Consider the following 12,914-nt stretch of genomic DNA (forward strand, 5'->3'; position numbering starts at 1 on the left):
AGCGTGTTTCGATATTCTTTTCGATTCGCCTCGATTCGCCTATTCTTTATTTAATCGTCTCTCTTTTTGGCGCAACCATTTTTTTCGGTTCGCCCCACGAGACTTTTTTCTCTCTCTTTCGACGTCGCCACTTGCAATCTTCGGCCCTCGACGATTGCTAATTTCATCGCAAGCGCTTCGTATTTCATCTACGAGTCGCTCCCTTAATTCCCGTCTGCCGTCGCCTGCTCCGAAGCAGACCTCGACAAACACCCTTACGGCTTAGCTTCCAGCTCTGTGGCTGTTGCGCCCAAGTCTCCTTCCACCTCGACGCCTTTCAAACCGCGTCAGGCTTCCACCCTCTTTTTTGTGGTGGTTTCTTCTACGGCTTCGTCACCGCAGAATGCAAATTGTGCTGCCTCGCCTGTTCCAGTAAACGGCCAGCCAGCCCACGCGCATTCTCTCTCCCGCCGTTGTTCGTGCTGCCAAGGTCGCACTCAACGGCTCGGATCACTCTCCCAAAGATCCTTCAACATGGCGGCCAACGCCCCCACTACCGTCGCAAATGGCGGTCCTCCTGCCCCGGCCGGAAACAAGTCCAACATCCAGTTTGGCTTTGATTCTCCCTCCGTCGCCCACAGCACTCCTCAGTCCGGCAACGCTGCTCCCATCCCCATTCCGGCTGGAAACGCTGCCGCCCGTGTGCCTTCTCCTGCTCACTCGCCCTCCCCCATCCCACAGCCTTCTGCTAGCGGCGGTCGCCCGCCTTCCATGCAGTCTGGTGGCCAGATGACTTTCGGTAGTCTCGGCAGCGATGGCGAGGTTAGTACATTTCTTACTCTTACGCTCTTCCTTCGGTACTGGTTCAAACAGCTAACCTTTCAATCTAGCGCCACATGAGACAGGGCTCTGTCCCTCCCAATCCCAACGCCATTCCCACCCAGCCTGGTGCTCACTTCCGACGTGAGTCGACCAATTCTCTGCACGGCGACAACAGCCGAGGCAACTATCAGGGCGGACGCGGACGTGGCTACAACAACCACCACAACAGTTACAACAACCAGATGGGCTACCCCCCCAACAACCAGTTCCGCAACGGTCAGGGCCGTGGCATGCCTCCTGCTTTCCAGCCTCAGGGTCGCGGCATGCCCTACCCCAACTCGCCTCATCAGCCCAACCGCAGCCCGGCCCCGGTCTCCTCCATGCCCAACACACCCAACATGCCTCCCGCCAACATGCACGGTCACATGCAGACGCCTCCTCAATACCACTACCCGCCGCCTATGGCTCCTCAGCAGCAACAAGTACAGTACCCCTTTCCTCGAACCTATTCTAAACCGCACAAGAAATATCCTCCACGCCGTGAGCAAGACAAGGTTTTATCAGATTTGCGACGCTTCGCGGGCTCCACGGCCAAGTACCATGCTAGCTACATCAATCCACCACAGCTCAGTGACATTGCTGAGCAGTCGGATCAGACGCAGCCTCCTCGCATGTCGAATTCGCCTGCCAAGCCTCCCGCTGGCTTGACCAACTCTGAAGTGCCGCCAAAGTCAAACCACAGCGCCCCCATCCATAAACCCAACTCCAACTCATTTGATCTTTCTCCTGAAAATGGAGGTTTTGAACGATTGCTAACCATGAAAAATCAGAACTACGGCTATCCTCCCCAACAGGTCGACCAGTACGGTCGTCCTATCAACATGGCCTATGGCTACAACAATGTCCCCCCTTATATGGGTGGTCCTCCCCAGGGTAACGCTGCCTACGGCCAGCAGTATCCTCCGACTTTCCACCAGCAGAGCGCCAGCATGTCCCGCAGCCCCTCTCAGCCAGAGCGTCCCTCCAGCGCCAGTCAGCCTAACCAGCCTGTCGTCGTCTCCTCCGGTCAGGGCCAGGGCGCGAATGCCACCAAAGGTGCCACCAACTTTGTCATGCCGCGCAAGAGCGCTGCTATTCAAATTAAAAACCCCGCTGGTGGTGTTGTAGAATTCAAGGCTCCCGCCTCGCCTGCTCCCCAGCAGGTTCGAACTCCTCCGGTCGCCGCTTCGACTCCCACTCCTCCACCTGTCAAGCCAAGCACTCCTTCTCATACCCGCAGTGACAGCCAGGCCGCCCCCAAGACTGCCAAGGAAATCCAGGATGAGCTCAAGGAGAAGATCAAGCGCGCTACTCAGCAGTCCACTGCGGTCGAGGAGCCTGCTGTCGCCAAGACTGAGACTCCCGCTGCTAAGCCCGCCGAGACTCCCAAGGCCGAGCCTGCCGCCAAGGAGGAGCCCAAGGCTGTCGAACCTGCCAAGAAGGATGACCCTGAAGAGGATGAAATGGAACGCATGATTCGTGAGATGGAAGAGGCTGATGCCCGCCGCGAAAAGGAAGAAGAAGAGCACCGCGTGCGCCGTGAGGCCGAGAAGGCCGAGGCCAAGAAGAATGAGGAGGCCAACCGCAAGGGCAATGCCGAAGAGGCGGACCGCAAGCTGCGGGAGCAGGAGCGCGAGATGGAACGTCTCGAAGAGGAGCGCGAGCGCAAGCGCAACGAGGCCGAGAGCTCCGGTAAGACTCTGTCTGTTGCCGAGGCCCTCGCCAAGGCTCGCACTGGCGGCGCTGAAGGCAACGTCGAATCTGTTACAGGCAAGCTTGCCGACATGAAGATCGAGACCGACAAGGCTGTCGATACCAAGAACCCGGAGAAGCGCGCTGCTAAGCCTGCTGCTCTTAACCTCGCCCCTATCAATACCAAACCGGTTGAGCCTCCGCAGCCTACGCCTGCTATGCAGTCCCTCAAGTCTGCTCGCTTCCTCCAGGTCATGGACCAGGATGTCTACCCTGCTGGCATCAACTCGCCTAACCCTGCCCTGAACGCTGCTGTTGCTAAGAAGGGCAAGACGTTTAGATATGACGCCGGCTTCCTTCTGCAGTTTCAGAAGGTCTTCACTGAGCAACCCTCTATCGAGTTCCACCAGCAGGTCAAGTCCCTCATCGGCGATGGTGACGGCAACCGCTCCGCTTCCCGCACTCCCGCCTCTGGTAGTAATGCTAGGCAAGGCTCCCGTGGCGGCAACAGCTTCCCTGGCGGTCCCTTCAATGCGCCTCCCGGCCGCGGTGGCATGCCCGGTGGTGCCCTTGGTGGCAAGCCCGGTATGAACCCCATTGCTTCCTTCAACCGCCCTGGCGCTCCTTTCCCTGGTCCTGCCGGCATGGCTCGCTCTGGTTCCCAGCGCGGTGCTGGCCCCAACTCTCCTCGCCAGAGCAGTCGCCAAACTCGCGGCAGCCGCCGTAACGATGTCCAGGCTGCTAAGACCATGCCACTCACTGCCGGCCAGGAGGTCAAGCCTATTGCTGTCACGGCTACTGGATGGAAACCCACTAGCATCGGCAAGAGTGCCGTGGCCAGCTCTGCTGTCAGCGCTGGATACCTCGATCCTGAGATGGTTCAGCGAAAGGTCAAGGCTGCTCTGAACAAGATGACCCCCGAGAAGTTCGACAGAATTGCCGACCAGATTCTTCTCATTGCGTCGCAGTCCAAGGATGAGTCGGACGGCCGTACCTTGCGCCAAGTTATTCAGCTTACTTTCGAGAAGGCTACCGACGAGTCCCACTGGGCTTCCATGTATGCCAAGTTCTGTAAGCGCATGCTCGAGACCATGAGCCCCGAGGTTCGTGATGAGAGAATCAAGGACAAGAATGGCAACATTGTCAGCGGTGGCAACCTCTTCCGCAAGTATCTCCTCAACAGATGTCAGGAGGACTTTGAGCGTGGTTGGTCTGTCAACCTGCCCGAGGCTCCCAAGGAGGATAAGGAAGCGGAAGATGCCGACGGCAAGAAGAACGGCGAGGCTGAGCTCATGTCCGATGAGTACTACCTGGCTGCCGCCGCCAAGCGTCGTGGTCTTGGTCTTGTTCAGTTCATTGGTGAACTCTACAAGCTCGGCATGCTTACGGAGCGCATCATGCACGAGTGTGTGCACAAGCTCGTCGACTACAAGGGTATCCCTGACGAGGCTGAGGTCGAGTCTCTGTGCAAGCTGCTGAGAACCATCGGTGCTAACCTCGACGACACTGAGAAGGGCCGTCCCATGATGGATGCCTACTTCGCTCGCATCCAGACCATGGTTGACCTTCCCGAGCTTCCCAGCCGCATCAGGTTCTTGCTCATGGACATCATTGACCTGCGCAGGGCTGGTTGGAGAGGCAAGACTAGCGGCCTGGCTCCCCCCAAGACTCTGGACGAGATTCGCGCCGAGGCTGAGGCTGCTCAGGCTGCCAAGGCCCAGGAGTCTGCCAGAAGCAACCAGCGTGGTGGCGGCCGTCCTCCTGTCGGCCGTGGCGATGCCCGCCAATTCTCTGCTGGCTACACCCAGCAGACCAGCAACCAGGTTGGTATGGATGACTTGAGACGTCTCAAGGGCTCCATCAACAGAACCGCGAGCCAGAACGTCACTCTGGGCCCTACCTCGATGTTCTCTTCTCGCAGCAACAGTGGTCGCCGTATGGGCCCTGGTGGCTCTCTCGGCCGTGGTGAGGACTCTGCCATGTCTTCCCGCGCCGGCACTCCTCCCACTCGCGAAAACTCCAATACCTTCAGTCTCTTGGCCAATATGGACTCCGAGAACCCTGCCTCCCCGCCTTCCGCCGCTGCTTCCCCGGCCCTGTCAAAAGCTGTCCCCGACAGTGGCAAGAAAGAGAGCGAATAAGTAATCATTTTTTGTTTCTTTCATTCTCGGTGTCTTGCATTTCGGGTGATAGACTAGGCGGGACTCTGTTCATCTTGATTTTTCCCATTGCATTTTTTTTTCCAAGATTTCATTCGACGTGTCCAAAAAAGTTGCACCGCATCTCTTCTACGATACCCTCGCCCAATAGAACATATGAGCCAGAATATGGCACACACCTTCCTCTGAGAAACGAGGAGGGAGCACTGTCCGGGACCAAAAGGGGAAAGTTTTCTATTTCTTCGCCAATGTGTTGATTACCTGTTCGAAGTTGCCGACGTATCGCACCATAATGGATCGATTGTTGTTTTTCCTTGTCGGAGCAGTTGGCCTCGGGTCGAAAACGTTCTCTATCCGTCAACGGCCCGCCGCCGCGCTTGATGAAGCTGAAGTTCTACGACACGAAGTCAATGATTGGGAGTCTTTGGTTTCATGTCCAGGAACGAACGAGAGCTGCATAATGGGTAATGCGCGACGGACGTCTGGCTTGACGCGGAGGAAATGAACTGAAGAAGACTTTTGACGAGGAAGACAGAAAAGTTTGTTTTTTTGAAAGCCCCCCTCGCGGGGTCGGGTTACTTTTTTTTTTTCTCTTACCTCTTGCGCTTATTTCTTCTCGTTTCATTTAGGATCAAAGCCCCCGTTTCCTCCCGCACGGTCTTTTGTTCGGCCTGCGGATTTTAGGGCTTTTTTGCCGTAGCTGTTTTTTATTGTACATCATCTAATTGCAGGAACAGACGGATTACCGTTGTGAAGAAGAATATATAAATTTGTTGTTTAAACTGGGCTCAGTTCGTGACTTTCCTTGATGCGGTATTTGCATCTTACTAATAATCCTGCCTGGTTGTGCTCTGCATCTGGATTTCGGGTTCCCATATTGCAGGGCCACAAACTCTTCACAGAGTAACGAGGACGAGAAGGTGAGAAGGGCGACAAGACTAAGCCTAGTATATAGAAATTCGATTCATGCAACTTCCAACTCGTCAATGAATGCTATAGATGATTGAGGGCTATTATATGAGAAATGACAAAACGAGAGCCCAACAGAAGAGAAGAAACAATAAGCCACAAGTAACAAAACATGTTCAAACTATAAAACCAACCGAAAAATTGGGAAAATCCCAGCAGCTGTGCAGCGTACTCGGTTCCCTACCATAGCTTGCCCCGTAAAACGCCCTGTCCATGAACATGCGCACAAAAGAAGTGACCCAAAAAGTTTCGTTTTCTATTTCCATCATGATGCAGCAATGAGCTTGTTGAAGCCCAGACGCGCAAACAGCGAGTCCATGGCCACCCACTGGCGGCCGCACTTGTCAAGGTACCGGTCTACGACGCCCTTGACGGTGCCGAAGCGCACGCGGTTGTGCTCGGCGAGGGCGAGGACCTTTTCGCGGTCCTGGCTGGCCATGGCGCTGTCAGTGGCAGCGGCGCGGCCGCGAGCGCGGTCCACGTCCCAGAGGGTGGTAAAGTACACCAGTTGATTGTATATTTGCTTTTCCGTGTACTCGTAGCGCATGCGGCCCAGGCAGTCGCGGGCGAGACCTTTGGGGCCGAGACAGCGCGTACCGTAGACACTCATTTGGCGCGTGCGGTTACCGCACTGTGAGTCGTCACAGACGAGCCAGCCCTCGTAGTATCGCGTGGTCTGGACGCGAATTGCGTGCTCCATTTGGGCCACGATTGAGAGGTTCGGGATAATGGCGTTGCAGGCGCCACAAACGACACCCGAGGCAGAGACGCGATCAGGAGCCGCGGCGAGACCCTCAAAGGATGTACAAGACTTGCACTTACGGCAACGTAGAGAGAGCCGTGTGCAGTCAGCGAAGCGAACCTCGTCGGGGATTTGAGACTCCAAAGGATGGATCTCGAGGTCGTCGCTAGCGCTGTTTTGCTGCGTCTGCAGAGAGTTGTAGCGGCGGACATCCAAACCGAGCTGCTCGGCGAGCTGTGCGGTGGAAGTGCCGACAATATTGGCGCAGAGACGCTCGACGGGAGGGAAGATTTGCTTGCCAAGATACCACTCAACGTCCGGAATCAGTGTCGAGTCCGTCTTGAGGTCGCCAGGCGCATGAGCCCGCTTGGCGGGCGGCTCAGAGCTCTTGCCATCACCAGTAATTACGTACGAGACGACGTCGCCCTTGCGGACAGTCTTGCCGCGGGCAATGTCGCGGAGGGCGACTTGAACTTGAGGCATGGAGTCGGCGTTGGGGTACTCTTTGGGCCCCTTGCCGAGCTGGGTGAAGATGATGTACTTGGCAACAGGAATAGTCTGTTCGCGCATCTTGATAGCAATATCTCGAAGATATTCGTGGATGCGCGAAATGGCAACCTCGGTCTCCTCGCCCGACAGAATCTCATCTAGAAGGTGTTTCGAGATTTCCTTCGATAGGGCGCAATATTCACGACGTCGCATGTCCAGACCTTTCACTTCCATCTGTTCAATAAACTTGCCATCCTTCTCGACGAGGTTGATGGCAGCATACTTCTTCTTGGCTTGCAGCAGAATACGGCGGAAGACATTGTCGATGTCAATCTCCAAAAGACGATATTGCTCGTTAACAGCTTTCTTGAACTCATTGCCAACCTTGAAAGCGTCCGCCACGGAGTCCACGTTGGCGTTGATCATGACCGAGTCAGTATCGCCGTAGATGACTTGCAGGGATTTGCTTTCTGCGAGCTCCTTGGTGCTTCTGAGAATTTCACGGCCCTTGAATGTGGTCAAGACGGCGAGGGGACGGGCGTAGAATCTGGACTTGGTGTAACCCAAGCAACCGTACATGGAGTTGGCAGTTAGCTTTAGGGCAAGCTGCTTGATGTCCCAGGTGGCAAGTTGTTCGGTTGTGGCGTCCTTGTCTTTCATGAGACGCTTGACCTGGCGACGTCGCCCAACAAGTGTCGAGATCAGCTTAGGGAGGATACCCTGGTCTTGGTCTTTTGGTACTTCAGGAACAGCATCATCGTCTTCGCTCAAAACGGTGCGGTCGACCGTTGTGAAGCAGATGTTGAATTCTTGAATGATAGAGGGATACAACGAGTTGAAGTCCATGACAAGGACAAACTTATCGTAAAGACCCTTCTCGGGCTCGAAAACGAGACCGCCCTTGTACTTGTCCTTCTTCTTGCCCTCTCCTGCCTCCTCGTCATTCTCATCTGAAGCCTTCTGGCGGCCGCGGAACGTCTGCTTGTCAGGGCAGATAAACTTGTTGCGGTGGAATTCGTGAAGAAGAATGTACTCGTTTCTCTCGGCTCGGGTACCAGTCAAGGTGCGCGCCCAAGAGTTACCGGCAAGATTGGTCAAGACCTTTGTCAGCGGAAGCATCTGGACGCTGATGGCCAGCGCAGCAATGTAATGTGTATCAGCCTCCATGTGTGTGATGTAGTCCATGAGACCTTGCTTTTCCTTGGCCCAGCTATTCAGGGCAGCCTCATTGTCGATCTCGCGGCGGCGATTATCACCAGAGAGATAGAGACTGCACATTTCAGTTAAGCTCCAAGTCTGACACTTGTACATGGCAGATTTGCCTGCCTCGTTTGCTAAATCACAAAGCAGTCGGCCGGCAATGATTTGGCGCTCTGCAAAGACGTTGCCGCCCATCTTGCCAAGCGATTGCGGCCACTGGGTCCTTCTAAATCTTCCGAGTCTCGACCACTGGTGAGTCTTCTTTTCTTGTAGACGATTCAAGAGGACACTATAGTCGACACCTTCCAGCTGGTGGCCGAGGATGACATCAGGATCAGCAACGTCGATCTGGGCCAAGAAGAAACTCAGAATATCGGATTCTTGCTTCTTCATAACAATCAGACCGCGGTTGCGAGCCTTGGCGAGCTGCTCGAAGCCCAGGGGAAAGTTTTGACCCTGCGGTCGAATAATTGTGAATGTTCTGCAGGGCAGCTTCTCGGCAGGAGTCGTATCGCTGAGAAGCACCTTTTCGTAGATTCTTGCACTAATGGCAAGTATCTCCTGCTTGTTTTCCTTGGCATTGAATGCGGTGCGCAAAGCAACACTCATGAGAGTCAAGGGAGGCGCATCAAGGTTATCTGATTCGCTTGCAACTGACAGCATGTTAGGATGTTCAGCCAGGACTTCCAATTTGCAGTGGGAGGCGTTCTTAATGGCGCCGAAGTCGGCGTCTTCAATCTTGAGCCAGCAAGGACCCATGACATTCTTCCATAGGACGAACTGCTCAAAGAGTGCGGTGTTTGATCCAAATACATGGGAAAAGGTTTCGCCAGTGGCATTGGGGTCGACTTGTTGCTTGGTGTATGGGTAGAGCAGTTTCATGTACTGTGCTTCCTTTGGCACTCCAGGGAGCTCGAAGGCGTATTTGCGAGTACAAGCCTTGATCTTGTACATGCCGACATTCATCTTGGTCATGAGGTCATCAACCTCATTGTAAACGTCCATCATTTCAACGCTCTCGTCGCTCTCCTCACCACCACGGAGGCGATGCTCGCGCGGCAAGAAATAAAGCTTTCTCAGGATGTTGTCGACCTTGACGAAGCAGCTGACATATTCTCTTGTTTTCTTGTTCAATACTTTGCCGAAAAGACAGAGGCTGCCGTTGATCTCAGTGTAGTCAGTCCAGAAAAAGTTCAAGCTGCCATCGGCCTCGATGGCGTCGTTGTGGTCGATCTTGCCTACGCTGCGCGTCTCTGAAGGGTTGCTAACAACGTTGAGCTTCTCGGTTAATTTGTTCCAAGACGACGAATCGACGTCGTCCACTGGCTTAACCGGTGAAGAGCTCGCTGGCGACGGGTAAGGCTCCTCCTTACGTAGCTTTTTTATAGGGCGAGAGCTGGCCAGATTGACAGAGGCCGTTGTAACAGAAGCAGCGTGTGCGACCTCCATCGCTTCTTCGTCATCAGAGTCATCCTTCTTAATTTCTTGCTTCAGCTGAGCTTTGCGTTGTGCTACTTTAGCAGCGGGAGAAGACGGCGCTGGGTCGCTCATTGGTACGTCGAAGGCAGGCATCAGCTCCTCGTCTAAAGGCGGCATGTATCCGTCATCATCGCTGAGAGGAGCAGCAGATGGAGGCGAAGGCAGTCGAGTGTCGAGTCGTTTTTGCTTCTTTCCGACAGGTTCTGGAGCAGGCGAAAGTGCCCTGGACTTGCGGCGTTCTCCTGAGCGCTCCTGTTTTGAGATTCTTGGTGCGGGGGCCGGGATGTTGCTGTCGACCTCACCAAGTAGGTTTGCCATGAAGTCCTCGTCGTCTTCGGTCTTGACGATCTGTGTGTCGTAGCATGTTAGCTTAGATTACGACGGGGGAAAGATATATCGGCGCAGCGAACCTTTGGCTTTTGCTGAGGCTTGGTCGCATTTTTGGTGAAGTATTCGCTAATATTACGGTCGTTGGCATCTCGCTTGGCTTGCTCTGCTTGGCGGTTTGCTTTTTCTGGCACGAATTAGTAGTTGCTTAGGAGAAGGAGAGGATACAGCTACTCACTGGCTTTGCTTGGGCGACCTCGCGCAGGCAGGTCCTCCAGGTCGCTCTCAGAATCATACTGACGGACACGATCCCAGTCTTCACGGCCGTCGTCGGCATAGCCTTCGCCATTGTCGTCGACAACGAAATCGTCTTGATTCAAGCGGTCTCTGACAATCTTCTTGTAACCATCCTCGTCCACTTCGTCGTACAAGGCATTGACATCCTCCACTTCATAGCTGTCAAAGGCTTTTTTGCCAGCTTTGCGAAGGGCCTTGAGCTCTGCGAGCTTGGCCCTGTGGTTGACCTTGGACATGGCGAGCCGTGATCACTGGTGCAGCCGTGACAGACAAGACGCAAACATGGAACAGAGGCAGTTTCTGGAAAACCGGTATACCAGTTGTCAAGCGGGGGGACGGGATCAGTGATGCACAGGCTTGTCGATGGAGATGGTGTAGAGGGGCGTGTGCACCGCTTCTCATTAAGAAGCCACTTGAAGGGGCGCGTCCCTTGTAGCGCGTCGCGTTGGTGTGAGACGCGACTACTGACAGCGTGAGAGGCCAGCTAAAGTGCCCCGCCCAGATTAGGACTAGCGCCAATCTCCAACACCAACAACGTGTGGCTGCCCAATCTGGCAATTTGTTTTCTTTCAACCATGATCATCTTGCTTCCTGCTTCATCTGTTTCATCGTTCTAGTGCCTGCTACCAAAGGCCGATTGGAGCTGTGGTTGCCGTAGATGCAGTCGCACGATACGGCTTTCCCATCTCTCTACCTTCACCATTGTAAACCTGGAAGCAAGCATCCGCTCGAATCTGCGTCCTTCATCGTTCAGTCACATCGACTGCCCCCCTGCTCAAGAACATTCGTCTCTCGGCCTCCCATTACCAGTATCTCAATCCTTCATACATATCCGCCGGAATGTCTCTCTTCTTCAAAAAGCGTGACAAAGGCGACCCCTCCGACAAGAAAGACAGTGAGCGGTCGACTCCACCAGAGTCCACCACCCAAACTACCAGCTAGCGGCTGTGGAAGTCTCGCCATCGTCCTTCTACTTCGGCCGGCGGTTGCTTGGGCCCTGCACGGTCTGGCAATGACGGCCGAAAATGGTTTCGTAGCCTCCACTCGCCTCACGCCGAGCCCGGCAGTCGCCCCAGTGCAGATGATCCTCCGGATGATCACGGTCATGACGGCGCCATGGAACTGGCTGCTTCAGATGATGCTTCTCCAAGTATGCGGTGATCCCCTTACGCTTTCACTCTGACAAGTTACTGACTAGATACCGCAGTTCCTGCCCGCCAGTTTCGTCGTCGGAAAAGTCTGGGCGAGCTCGTTCAGGGCATCAAAATAAAATATTCACGAGAAAAGATGACAAAGGACTCGGACGCTGATTCCCGTAACCAGAGCCGAAGCGAAGCATACACTTCACTTGAACCGATTTCGGGCTCTCAGTCCATGTTGCTTCAAAACCCGTGGCAGCAGCGCTGCTCTCTCCCAATTCCAGTTCCTGAGCGCTATGCTTCCATTGCCTACGACAGTTTGCCTGTTTCGCCTGTATCCTCCACACCCCCACGGCTTGATGTTTTACATGATCTTGCCTCGGACAACGTGCAGAAAGCATCTACTTTCCGTGATGGGCTTGAAAAGGCCGTCAACGATATCAATACCAAATATGGAGATTCCACCAAGGCATTCATTTCTTCAAGCTCCCCGACAAATTCTATTGCATTGCGAGACAAAAACACTTTTAGATCCAGATTTGTGGTACCAATATACGGTGAGGAGCCAATTCCCAATGCTCGACCCGTGATCGGCGAGCTATGGACTGCTCTCAAGTCCCAGGATGAGCCTCTACAGTCATCCAAGCCACATGCAGACATCTCGACAGACAATAGCAACACCGCGTCTCCTTTCCATGACTCTCTCAAAGTTGACCCCGAATGCAGCGAATTTGCAGCCGCGTCTACTACAAAGACTGCAACCGCAGCTGATGATGTATCTACCTCCACGAGTCAGCCTGGTGGCAATGAATCGCAGGAGAGGCTCCCCCGTACCGAGAATGCAGCTGAAGAGGCTAATGTCGACCAAAATCAAGACAACTCACACTCTGACGAAACCGTCTCTGGTAATGCTAAGGAGAAGACCGATATCATTTCTCAGGACAAAACAGATGTCGCCGGCACCGAGCCCGGCTCTCCATTTGAGTCGCCTAACGAAGATAGCCTGTACTCGCAAGATTCTGGCAGCACATCTGCTTTATCGCAGGGCACGTCGTCTGAGCAAAACTCCTCGGTGGCTAACTACATTGCAACCAGTAAAGCAGACTTGGAAGCTACACCTCGGGCGACTGGGGATGGCCGAGGAAGAAACTCTTCGGCGCCTTCTGTGGCTGCTCTCGTGAGCAAATTCAGACAAATGCAACATTCCCCTGAAAGTGATCAACAAGCAGATGTCCCTCAAGAACAAGACCAAGTGTCGGTAGAATCCAATTCGAGGTTTATTCAGTTATATCGGCAGCGTTCGGAAGATGATGAAACCGAAAGTAGTATGATGTCGACCGTGAGCAGTGACATTTCCGGCGATGTGGGACAGAGAGTTGTGGTATACTGAGTGCCCAGGCGAGAGTTGTCGGGGAAGTGGTCGAATATGCACGGCCTATTCTTAGGGTAATGAGGTGGCAGCACTGACTGGTCAAAACAGGAAGCTTTGCTTTGCCAGGATGGTCACGATAGATGGGAAATACTGTGTGTAACTTTTAGCCAGACACTATAGCATCAGTTAGGTTTGTGGTAATGGCGGAT

General features: G+C 54.2%; 3 protein-coding genes across 3 annotated transcripts; 2 read left to right on the forward strand and 1 right to left on the reverse strand.

Moving 5' to 3' along the window:
• Nucleotides 1–513: 513 nt before the first annotated feature.
• Nucleotides 514–4,673, forward strand: LMH87_009746 (uncharacterized protein; the record flags this gene model as incomplete). The annotated part of the gene is made up of 4 exons (XM_056196796.1): nucleotides 514–801; nucleotides 870–1,283; nucleotides 1,632–2,532; nucleotides 2,611–4,673. The coding sequence occupies 4 exons, from the start codon at nucleotides 514–516 to the stop codon at nucleotides 4,671–4,673; spliced, it is 3,666 nt and encodes a 1,221-aa protein (XP_056053908.1).
• Nucleotides 4,674–5,925: 1,252 nt separating this feature from the next.
• LMH87_009747 (uncharacterized protein) lies at nucleotides 5,926–10,430 on the reverse strand (the record flags this gene model as incomplete). Its single annotated transcript, XM_056196797.1, has 3 exons — nucleotides 5,926–9,918; nucleotides 9,981–10,084; nucleotides 10,136–10,430. The coding sequence occupies 3 exons, from the start codon at nucleotides 10,428–10,430 to the stop codon at nucleotides 5,926–5,928; spliced, it is 4,392 nt and encodes a 1,463-aa protein (XP_056053909.1).
• Nucleotides 10,431–11,310: 880 nt separating this feature from the next.
• On the forward strand, nucleotides 11,311–12,595 carry LMH87_009748 (uncharacterized protein; the record flags this gene model as incomplete). Its single annotated transcript, XM_056196798.1, has 5 exons — nucleotides 11,311–11,344; nucleotides 11,402–12,042; nucleotides 12,101–12,146; nucleotides 12,209–12,510; nucleotides 12,563–12,595. The coding sequence occupies 5 exons, from the start codon at nucleotides 11,311–11,313 to the stop codon at nucleotides 12,593–12,595; spliced, it is 1,056 nt and encodes a 351-aa protein (XP_056053910.1).
• Nucleotides 12,596–12,914: the final 319 nt, after the last annotated feature.

Source organism: Akanthomyces muscarius, chromosome 5 (assembly GCF_028009165.1).
Source record: "Akanthomyces muscarius strain Ve6 chromosome 5, whole genome shotgun sequence".
In the NCBI taxonomy this organism is placed as follows: Eukaryota; Fungi; Ascomycota; class Sordariomycetes; order Hypocreales; family Cordycipitaceae; genus Akanthomyces; species Akanthomyces muscarius.